Below are 10,931 nucleotides of genomic sequence, written 5' to 3'. Positions count from 1 at the left end.
TCCCTCGCGGTGCCCGCCGCCGCCTCCCTCACAGCCTTCCGTCGCTCCCGCCGCGCGCACCCCGCAACAACGCCCGCGCTCATTGGCCGCCCGCCGCGCCCTCGCCCAATCGGCAGCCGTTCCGGCGCAGCGCGCGCGTTGCCGGGCGACGGCGGGGACGCGGCGGGCGGGGACGGGCGGGTGGGTGTGGCCGCGCATGCGCTTCTCTCCCCCCCTCGCGGTCCGCCCCTCCGCCGAGGCCACGCCCCCCCCCCGCCGCGGCGAGCGCGCGCGCGGCGGCGGCACCTGAGCGCAGGTGAGGGGCGCGCGCGCGAGGGGAGGCCCCGCCCACTGAGCTCCCCCCCCCCCCCGGCTCTGAGGGGAGGGGGCGGTGCCTGAGGGGCGCGCGCGGGGGGCGCGGAGGGGCGGGGTTTGGAAAGGGGGAGGGGCCTTGTGGCTGTATGGGCGGGGTTTGTGGGGGTGTGGCAAGGGGGTGCGGCTTGTGGGCGGGGCTTGGGGACTTGCATTAAACCTCTGCCCCGGGGGGGTCATGGCCCCCCCCCAGACCCCTCAGTGACCCCATGACCCCCTCGGATCCCACAGTGATCCCTTGACCCCCCTCGGACCCCCCAGTGATCCCTTGACCCCCCCTTGGACCCCCCAGTGACCCCATGACCCCCTCAGATCCCACAATGGTCCCATGACCCCTCTCAGATCCCCCCAGTGATCCCATGACCCCCCTCGGACCCCCCAGTGATCCCTTGACCCCCCCTTGGACCCCACAGTGATCCCTTGACCCCCCAAGAACCCCAGTGACCCCATGACCTCTCTCAGATCCCCCAGTGATCGCATGACCCCCCTTGGACCCCCCAGTGATCCCATGACCCCCTCAGATCCCACTATGATCCATGACCCCCCTCAGACCCCACAGTGATCCCTTGACCCCCCTCAGATGCCCCAGTGATCCTATGTCCCCCCTCAAACCCCCATGGGGTCATGACCCCCCTCATCCCCTGATGACCCCATGGCCCCCCTCAGACCCCAAATGGGACCATGGTCCCCTCAGACCCCCCAGAGGGGTCATGTTACCCCCCTCAGTCCCCCCTATGGGGTCTTGTGCCCCCTCAGACTCCCAATGACCCCATGTCCCCTGTCACCCCCCGAGTGGGGTCATGTCATTCCTCAGATCCCCTATGGGGCCATGTCCCCCCATCAGCCCCCAAATGGAACTCACATCCCCCCTCAACCCCCAAATGGGGCCCATGTCCCCCCTCAACCTCCCCAAGAGGCCACACTCCTCCTCAGACCCCAAACGGGGTCACATCACCTCTCAGACCCCAAATGGGATCCACATCCCCGCTCAGACCCCCAATGGGATCCACATCCCCCTCAGACCCCAAATAGGATCCACATCCCCCTCAGACCCCCAATGGGATCCACGTCCCCCCTCAGACACCAAATGGGATCCACATCCCCCTCAGACCCCAAATGGGATCCACATTCCCCTCAGACCCCAAAAAGGACCCACATCCCCCCTCAGACCCCAAATCCCACCCTGGGGACATGCAGGTTTTGGGGCTGTGGGAGTTTTGGGGACACAGAGGTGGGTTATGGGGACATGGAGATGGATTATGGGGATGTGGGGGAGGGGTTGGGGCCGTGAGAGTTTTGGGGACACGGAGATGGGTTTTAGGGACACAGAGGTGGGTTTGGGTCTGTGGGAGCTTTAGGGACACGAAGGTGGGTTTTAGGAACACGGAGATGGCTTATGGGGCCGTGGGAGTTTTGGGGACACCGAGCTGGATTTTGGGGCCCCGGGGAGGCTCGGTGGGATCCCGGGGCATTCCCGGCGCGCGGCTGTTCCCGCAGGATGAAGGAGTGGTGGGTGCAGGTGGGGCTGCTGGGGGTGCCCCTCCTGGCCGTGTACCTGCACCTCCCCCCGCCCCAGCCCTCCCCCCCCCTGCGCTCCTGGAGAGCCTCCGGAACCTTCTTCACCTACAAGGGCCGGAACATCTTCTACAGAGGTGACGGGATGGTGGGATCGTCGGGATCATCCCGCTGGGGAGTGGGAATGGGGGCCCTGGGGTGTTCCCGAGGGAAAATCCATCCCAAAATGGAATGGATCCAAGAGGAGCCACTGCCTGGAGCCGGCGGGGCTGCAGCAAAGCACTGAGACCCCAAATGGGATCCACGTCCCCCCTCAGACCCCAAATGAGATCCATGTCTCCCCTCAGACCCCAAATGGGATTCACATCCCCCCTCAGACCCCAAATGGGATCCACATGCCCCTCAAACCCCAAATGGGATTCACATCCCCCCTCAAACCCCAAATGGGATCCACATGCCCCTCAGACCCCAAATGGGATTCACATCCTCTCAAACCCCAAATGGGATCCATGTCCCCCCTCAGACCCCAAATGGGATTCACATCTCCCTCAGACCCCAAATAGGATCCATGTCCCCCCTCAGACCCCAAATGGGATCCACATCCCCCCTCAGACCCCAAAATCAGGACGACCCCAAACCTTGGGGAATGTCTGTTCCTGCCCCTCGGGGGTGTTGGGAAGGATCCCAAGCGCCTCCGATGGATCCCAGCACGGAGGAGATTCCGGGAACCCTTTTTTCCCAGAGCAGCAGTTGCTCACCGAGGCAGCTCCAAATAATTCGGGATGAATAAATCCCTGGATTTCCCACTGGGAAGTCGTGGTGGGAAGGAATCAACCCCATCCCTGGTTTTGGGGAGCGGGGGGAGAGGCGCCTCCGTGCCGTTGAGCGGGACCCAAAGCCCGTCCTGGAAGGGAGGAATTCCATGGGAATTCCGTGGGAAAAGCCGATTCCCTCCGCAGACTCGGGCGGCGCCGTCGGAAGCTCCGACGTCGTGATCCTGCTGCATGGATTCCCCACTTCCAGCTACGACTGGAGCAAGGTGAGGGCAGCCGGGGGCACATCCCAGGGGGGCGAGTCAGCCCCGCTCCAGAGGAGAATTCCCGATTCCTTCCGGAGGCCCCACTCCGGGATACCCGCCCTGTTCTTCCTCTCCCAACAACCCCGCACGGGATCCAAGCTCTCCTCACATCCCCACGCTCCATCCCAAAGCTGGGAAAGACCCACGGCTATTTACTGGAGAGGGTTTGGGTTTTTTTGGGATGGTCCAGCTGTTTATTGGGAAATTCGGAGCTCCCGCTGTTTTCCCGGAGCTGGAAGATGCTCCCGGGGTGGAGCAATCCCTGATGCTCCTTCCAGATGCTTTTTTCATGGATTTCTCCCTCTTCCCAGATCTGGGAAGGGCTGACCCAGCGCTTCCACCGGGTGATCGCCCTGGATTTCCTGGGATTTGGCTTCAGCGACAAGCCCGTGAGTATCCCCGGGAGGAGGGTTTTCCTGGATGCTTTCCAGCTCCAGATCCAGGCATTTTGGAGCTCAGTTTTCCCTCCCATTTACACCCGGAAAAGGGATAAGACGTAGGATAACAGGGATCAGTGGGAGGGACGAGGGAGGTTTGTGGTGGGGCCTCACTTGGGTTTGATGATCCCAAAGAATTCCTGGATCCCTTTGGAGCACGGACAGTGTGGACACCACCAGTGATCCAGGACATCCAGATGATCCAGGATCACAAACTGCTGGTCTCCTGTTGATATTCCTCCATTTGGGGCTTTCTCCTGGAATTTGTGGGGTTTGACATGATCCCAAAGCATTCCTTGATCCCTTTGGAGCATGGACAGTGTGGACACCACCGGTGATCCAGGACATTCCATTGCTCAATCCAGGGTCACAAACTCCTGGTCTCCATCCCATTTGGGGGTTTCTCCCGGGATTTGTGGGCTCAGGCTCTCACTGGGGCCCCTCTCCTGCTTTTCCAGAGGCCCCACCGCTATTCCATCTTCGAGCAGGCCGACGTCGTGGAAGGGCTCGCGTGGCACCTCGGCCTCCAGCGCCACCGGATCAACCTCCTGGCCCACGACTACGGGGACACGGTGGCCCAGGAGCTGCTCCACAGGTCATTCCAACCCCTGGCACCCCATGGACACCATTCCAACCCTTGACGCACCATGGAGACCATTCCAATCCCTGGCACCCCTTCTTGTCCCCGTGGACACCATTCCAACCCTTGACACGCCACGGAGACCGTTCCAACCCCTGGCACTCCTTTTTGTCCCGATGGAGACAATTCCAACCCCTGGCACTCCTTGTTATCCTCATGGAGATCATTCCAACCCCTGGCACCCCACGGACACCATTCCAACCCCTGACACTCCTTGTTGTCCCCACAGAGACAATTCCAACCCCTGGCACTCCTTGTTGTCCCCATGGAGGTGATTCCAATCCCTGGCACTCCTTGTTGTCCCCATGGAGACAATTCCAACCCCTGGCACCCCTTGTTGTCCCCATGGACACCATTCCAACCCCTGGCACCCCCTGTTGTCCCCATGGACACCATTCCAACCCCTGACACTCCTTGTTGTCCCCACAGAGACAATTCCAACCCCTGGCACTCCTTGTTGTCCCCATGGAGGGGATTCCAAGCCCTGGCACTCCTTGTTGTCCCCACGGACACAATTCCAACCCTTCCAACCCCTGGCACCCCTTGTTGTCCCCACGGACACCATTCCAACCCCTGGTACCCCCATGGAGACAATTCCAACCCCTGACACTCCTTGTTGTCCCCATGGACACCATTCCAACCCCTGGCACCCCTTGTTGTCCCCTTGGAGACAATTCCAACCCCTGGCACCCCTTGTTATCCTCAAGGAGATCATTCCAACCCCTGGCACCCCTTGTTGTCCCCATGGAGACAATTCCAACCCCTGACACTCCTTTTTGTCCCCACAGAGACAATTCCAACCCCTGGCACTCCTTGTTGTCCCCGTGGACACCATTCCAACCCTTCCAACCCCTGGCACCCCTTGTCCCCATGGAGACAATTCCAACCCCTGTCACCTCTTCTTGTCCCCATGGAGATGATTCCCAGCAATCCGTGGGATCCCCCTTTTCCTCGTCCCTCCCAAGGCCGAGAGCTCTCAGGGCGTGTCATTCCCGAGGGTCCCACCCATCCAAATCCCAGCAGGGATCCAGGGATGACCTGGCAGTGTCCATGTGACCTCCTGGGCGGTCATTCCTTGGATCCTGGAGAGGTCTTGGATGTGTTCCACCTTCTCCCCTGGTGTCCCCAGGTACGAGCACAATAAAACCGGGAGCATCCTGATCAACAGCCTCTGCTTATCCAACGGAGGTGAGGGTCGCCTGGAGAGGCGGGATGGGGATCCATGGGATTGGGATCCGTGGGATAGGGTGGCCTTCCCATCTCCCTCGCCTGAATCCCAAGGGAAGCACAATTAAGGTGTTGTGATTAGGAGTCCAATCCTGGCTCCCTGTCCCACATTCCATGGCCCCACGAGGACGGGGAGAGACCGGGAAATGGGAAGCAAAGCACCTGTGGATTTACAGCTCTGTTTTCCTGCCTCCTTCCAGGGATTTTTCAGGAAACATACCACCCCAGGTTCATCCAGAAGGTGAGCTGCTCCCCTCTCTGTCCAGCCTGACTCCCAGTATCCCAAATAAACACCAGTGTCCCACCAGGAGACCTTGTGGGTGTCTCCGGGGTCAGGGATTGTGGGAAAAGCTCTCCATGGAGACAGGATTGATCCGTGTGTCCCATCTCCTGTTCTCCTTGCTCCCCAGCTCCTCCAGGACGGGGGGTTGCTGTCCCCCCTCCTCCTGCGCCTGATGAACTTCTTCTTCTTCTCCAGAGGGTGAGCTGGGAACAGTCCACAGGGATGGGAGCCGAGCAGGGAAGCGGGAATTCTAAGGAATTCCTGGCTGGGAGGGTGGGGAGGGGCTGGGATGGATTTCCCAGAGAAGCTGTGGCTGCCCCTGGATCCCTGGAAGTGTCCAAGGCCGGGTTGGAGCAACCTGGGATAGTGGGAGGTGTCCCTGCCCATGGAACTGGATGATCCTTAAGGTCTTTTCCAAGCCAAACCATTCCACGATTCCATGAATTAGCAGGTGTTGGGGCAGGTGAGGGCATTCCCTGGCACCATCCCAGGAGAGATTTTCCTCTGGATTTGAACCTTGACCTTCCAGGCCATTCACTCTCCAGGCTGGGCTAATAATAAACCACCCCATGGCTTTTTCCCTGCTTTCCTTCTCTCCCACAAGGACGGGAATTCCACCTTCCAGAGGCAACAAAACCCCACCCAAGCCCTGCCTTTAGGGATTTTTCCCCCAAAAAGCCCTCTCCAAACTCCCTTTTTTTCCCAGGCTTGGAGCAGTTTTTGGGCCCCACACACAGCCCTCCCAGGCGGAATTCTGGGATATGTGGACGGCGGTGCGGAATAACGACGGGAATCTCGTCATGGACAGGTAGGTCACCGTGAATTCCTGCAGGGGATTAGTTGGGACACCTGCTCCGAGATTCCCAGAGTTCATCCAAGCTCTCCAGAGCCTCCAGCTGCTTCTGTTGGAGCCTGGGATCATCTTCATCCCAAAAAAAAGAGCTGGGGTGTGATGTGGGAGCAGGAGTTCCCACTGGGATGATGCAGGGCAGGGAAATAAAGTTTGGAATTGGATCTGAGCCTGAAATGATCCAATGTGGGAATTATTTCATCTTTGGAAGTCAAGGGCTTGGACTGGGGGGGGGGTGTTGTGTTCAAGGACTGGAGATAAATCTGTGGCAAGTGAATGGATCCCTTGGAATTGTCCCAGGAGAGCTTTGCCTCTGGATTTGAATGACCTTGATCTTCTGGGCCATTCCCAGAAGTCCCAGTGCCAAATCTCCAGTTTGGGAGTTTGGGAAGGACCCGTTTGCTCCTATTTGGAAGTTTAGGAAGGACCTGCTTGTTCCAGTTTGGGAGTTTTGGAAAGATCTGCATGCTCCAGTTTGGGGAGTTTTGGAAGGTCCTGTTTGCTCCAGTTTGGGAATTCTGGAAGGACCTGTTTCCTCCAGTTTGGGAAGGTCCTGTTTGCTCCAGTTTGGGGAGTTTGGGAAGGTCCTGTTTGCTCCAGGTTGGGAGTTTGGGAAGCACCAGTTTGGGAGGGACCTGTTTGTTCCAGTTTGGGAAGGACCTGTTTACTCCAGTTTGGGAAGGACTCATTTGCTCCAGTTTGGGAAGGACCTGTTTGCTCCAGTTTGGGAAGGTCCTCTTTTCTCCAGTTTGGGAAGGTCCTCTTTTCTCCAGTTTGGGAAGGTCCTCTTTTCTCCAGTTTGGGAGTTTTGGAAGCACTGTTTGCTCCAGTTTGGGAGTTTGGGAAGGACCTGTTTGTTTGGGATTTTGGGAAGGTCCTGTTTGCTCCAGTTTGGGAAGGTCCTGTTTGCTCCAGTTTGGGGAGTTCAGGAGGATCTCTTGGCTGTGAGTCCAGCATCCCTGTTCAGTGTGTCCTTCTCTCCTTTCCTCCCCCTGGAAGAACCGAGTCACTGAACTCTGGGATGCTGTTGTGGTGCTGCTGTCCCAGGGAGATCCATGGGAGATGCAGATCCCCCCTCACCATCCGTGGCCCCGGGAGCAAATCCCAGGCTGTGCCACCCCTGGAATGTCTGTAACCAGGGATTTCTCCTCAGTGTTTTGCAGTACATCAACGAGAGGAAGCAGCACAGTGGCCGCTGGGTCGGGGCTCTGGTGTCCACCTCTGTCCCACGTGAGTAGGAATCCCTGGAATCTCTTCCTTTCCTGCTTGGGATCGGTGGGAACTGTCCCCTCCCGCTCCTCGCCGGAGCTTCCCGTCATCCCGGTGATGATGATGGAGCTCCAATCCAGGGGGAACATCCCAAACTTCCAGCTCAAGGCTCAGCCACACCTTGGCAAGGGAAGTTTGTCCCGCTGAGCGGAGCGACATTCCCTGAGAGGCTCATTCCAGGTGCTGCTCCAGGGAAGTTCCAACCAGGACACCGGAGGCTGTTGGAGCCCCTGGATTGCTCAGGGTTCCACTGGAAGCTTCCCAAGCTCCACGTGAGGGGGGAATTTGGCCCTTGGCTAAATTTAGGGATGCCCTTGGGCGTAAATTCCTCGTTCTTCTCTCTCCCAGTGCATCTCATCTACGGCCCCCTGGACCCTGTGAATCCACACCCGGAGTTTCTCCAGCTTTACAGGCAAGATCCCACCCACCACCCAGTGGGAATGTGCCCCTGGGGCCTCATTCCAAGGGATATTTTGGCTGCCTTTCCCTCCAATCCCGTTCTCACAGAGGCTGTTCTTAATTCCCACCTGGAACCAAGCGACTCCAAGTCGGAGCCTTGTGCAGTTTGGGAACTGTTTCCCTATTTTAGGCACCAAAAAACCCCCAGTGCCAAATTTTAAAACCACAGAGGGAAGATTTAATCCCCGAGGGAATTTTCTCCTCCAAACTAACCTGGGGGAAATCCAGCACTCGGAAGACTGGCCAACTGGGGCTTTTTTTGATCCCAAATCCACGTTCTGGGTGGAATCCCAGCCCTGCCCTCCTCACTGGTGGCACCGGGCTGAGCCTGCTGCTGGTCCTGTGCTTAAGCTTAAGCTTAACTAACCTTGCTCCACTCTTCCCACAGGAAGCTGCTTCCCATGTCCACAGTGTCCGTGCTGGATGACCACATCAGCCACTATCCCCAGCTGGAGGATCCCACGGGATTCCTGAACTCGTACCTCAACTTCATCAACTCCTTCTGAGCTGCTGCCGCTCCAGTTCTTGCTCTTTGCTTCCCAGTCAGGCTTTGGGGGGCAGGAAAAAACCTTGGCTTTACCTCCCAGAGCCAACACTTTGAACTCAGGGCTGCACTCGGGCAGTTAAACCCTTTGGAACACCGGGAAAACATCAGGCAGGTGTGGGAAAAGCAAAGAGTTCCGGGATGCCAACAGCTCTCCCACCCTCTGGACCGGCCTAACCCTGGATTTAGAGGTGAACTCGGCATTAAATCAGTGTTTCTTCCTTCCTCCCTCACCCTGGCTTGGTAAAGAAACACCAGCTCAGCAGCAGAGAGGTCCCTCCGTCCCCTCCCCTTCCCAGTTTTTGCTATGGGATGTTTCCCATTCCAGCCCAGTACAGGCTGCACCGGTGTTGGGAATTACCTGACATAAACCTGCCTCAGGAGATGAAGTTCCATCTCCTTTGCACATGGATTTTCCCACCAGGAAGAACCACGAAGGCACCGTCAACCTGCAGGTTTTCCCTGTGGGTTTTTTTACCAGCCTATGTTGGGAATTTAATCTGGGAATAAGGGGCTTTTTTTGTTGAACAAAACGGGCTGGGTTTGTTTTTTGTTTTTTTTTTCTTTTCCTGGGCTGAAAACCAGGCAGAACCAGAACAAGAAATCTCTATTTTATTAACAGCGATTCGTAGGAACCCCGCCGCTCGAACCAGGGGTTATTTTCTGGTAATAAAAACCGATTTTGGACAAAAAAAAAAAAAAGAAAAAAAAAAAAAAAAGCCTGACTCCCATTTCCTCACCCACCTGCACACGCCCCCCTTTTCCCTTCCCATAAATTAAGTGGGAATGTGTGACATGGAGGGAAGGGGATGTGGGAACGGCCAAGCCACCGAGAATGGGACCTCGTACAAAATATCTTCCCAGATTTTTGAGGAGTAAAACCCACATGCAAAAGGACAGCCAGGCCTCTCCAGGGGCCAGGGCCCGGCTCGGCCTCAGCCCACGGCCGCCAGGATGACGTCGACGGCCGCCTCGTCCTTGCTCCTCACCGTCACCTGCATGGTCACCCCGTCCCCCAGCGCCAGCCTGGCCCTCACCAGCACGTCACAGCCGCCCCTGTACACACCTGGGGGCAAAGACAGGCAGGGCTGGGCTTAGGAGAGGCTCTGAGCCAGGCCTAACCCAGCAGCCGACAGCGAGGCAGAGGAGTCGCTGCCCCGATGGGTCGCTCCGACCCCGCGGAGCTCCAGGGTGGGGGGAGAGGGGCTGGGAAGCTGGGAAAGGCCCTGGGGGGGCTGGTGACAGTGGCCTGGGTGTGCCCAGTGGGGCAGGAGGCCACTGGCACCTGGATTGTGTCGGGAATAGTGTGGCCAGCAAGGCTAGGGGAGGGATTGTGCCCTGGTGCTGGGACCTGGTCCCTCGGTTGTGCAGGGAAGCGAAGGGAGCTGGGAAGGGGCTGGAGAATTCCTGAGGGAGCTGGGGGGGCTCATCCTGGAGCAAAGGAGGCTCAGGGGGGACCTTCTGGCTCTGCAAGTCCCTGCCAGGAGGGGGGAGCCGGGGGGGGTCGGGCTCTGCTGCCAGGGAACAAGGGACAGGAGGAGAGGGAACGGCCTCAGGCTGGGCCAGGGGAGGGTCAGGTTGGACACCAGGAGGAATTTCCTCATGGAAGGGGTGGTCAGGCCTTGGAACAGGGTGGAGTCCCCATCCCTGGAGGGATTTCAAAGCCCTGTGGATGTGGCACTTGGGGACATGGTCAGTGGTGGCCTTGGCACTGCTGGGGCTGGTTGGACTCCATGATCTCAGAGGGCTTTTCCAACCCAAATGATTCCCTGATTCCAGGAGAAGCTGTGGGTGCGGTGCTGCAGGGCAGTCCAGGAAGTGTCTTTAGTGACAGGACCTTGGGAAGGAGATGATCCTGGAACTGCCCTTCTGAGATAACCCCAGGCAGGGAATTTATTTGGGTGTCTGCTCTGGAAGTTCTCAGTCCAGAGGATTCCACGGGCAGAATTCCTCCAATCCCAGAGACACAGAGCTCAGCCTGAGCACATCCAAGACAGCAGGATCCAACTTACTGCTTCACTGCAGCCTTTCACAGGAAAAAAACCCCCTCTTTTCTACAGAGCAAAAGCTCCCAAAAGAAGAGCAGAACCTCCCAAATAATTTCCCTTCCTTCAGCAGAAATCTGTGGGGACGTGGCAACGTGGGATCCAGCAGCAGGGAACACTCACCAGCCAAGTAAAGAGTGTGGGAATTCTTGTTCTCCGGCACTTTATCCGACCTCTCACAGGGCTGCATTCCCAGGAACTTCACGATGTTGTTGACAGCTTCTGCATTCAGG

The 10,931-nt window shown here is 58.1% G+C and overlaps 2 protein-coding genes across 3 annotated transcripts in view; one reads left to right on the top strand and one right to left on the bottom strand.

The window, feature by feature from the left end:
• The first annotated feature begins 234 nt into the window (after nt 1-234).
• MEST (mesoderm specific transcript) lies at nt 235-10,896 on the top strand. Of its 2 annotated transcripts, XR_007901788.1 has the most exons (13): nt 235-295; nt 1,849-2,003; nt 2,826-2,905; nt 3,256-3,333; nt 3,840-3,976; nt 5,151-5,209; nt 5,449-5,489; nt 5,659-5,729; nt 6,238-6,339; nt 7,535-7,611; nt 7,999-8,062; nt 8,498-8,844; nt 10,772-10,896. XR_007901788.1 is itself a non-coding variant. In XM_051775461.1 (12 exons), exons 2-12 carry the CDS (start codon nt 1,850-1,852, stop codon nt 8,613-8,615), a joined length of 981 nt encoding a protein of 326 aa, XP_051631421.1. In that variant the 5' UTR covers nt 235-295; nt 1,849; the 3' UTR covers nt 8,616-9,347. The 2 variants fall into 2 exon arrangements, 1 of the variants encoding a protein (XP_051631421.1); XM_051775461.1 differs by lacking the exon at nt 10,772-10,896 and having other exon boundaries at nt 8,498-9,347.
• COPG2 (COPI coat complex subunit gamma 2) overlaps nt 9,378-10,931 on the bottom strand; it is a 34,766-nt gene continuing 33,212 nt past the window's right edge. Inside the window, exons 23-24 of the mRNA XM_051775450.1 lie at nt 10,822-10,920; nt 9,378-9,719 (exon numbers count right to left, since the gene is read on the bottom strand). Coding sequence (XP_051631410.1) covers nt 9,589-9,719; nt 10,822-10,920 — 230 coding nt within the window. The 3' untranslated portion in view covers nt 9,378-9,588. The remainder of the gene's footprint in view (nt 9,720-10,821; nt 10,921-10,931) is intronic.

Source organism: Manacus candei, unplaced genomic scaffold (genome assembly GCF_025592945.1).
Source record: "Manacus candei isolate 608988 ecotype Guabito, Panama unplaced genomic scaffold, ASM2559294v1 h1tg000299l, whole genome shotgun sequence".
In the NCBI taxonomy this organism is placed as follows: domain Eukaryota; kingdom Metazoa; phylum Chordata; class Aves; order Passeriformes; family Pipridae; genus Manacus; species Manacus candei.
This window is presented reverse-complemented; position numbering and strand designations above follow the sequence as displayed.

Excerpts from the sequence above, each read along its gene's own strand:
- MEST (XM_051775461.1), top strand. The coding sequence starts at position 1,850 with ATGAAGGAGTGGTGGGTGCAGGTGGGGCTGCTGGGGGTGCCCCTCCTG. Across the intron at positions 3,977-5,150 it reads GCCCAGGAGCTGCTCCACAG|GTACGAGCACAATAAAACCG; the intron begins GTCATTCCAACC and ends TGGTGTCCCCAG. Across the intron at positions 5,490-5,658 it reads ACCCCAGGTTCATCCAGAAG|CTCCTCCAGGACGGGGGGTT; the intron begins GTGAGCTGCTCC and ends CTTGCTCCCCAG.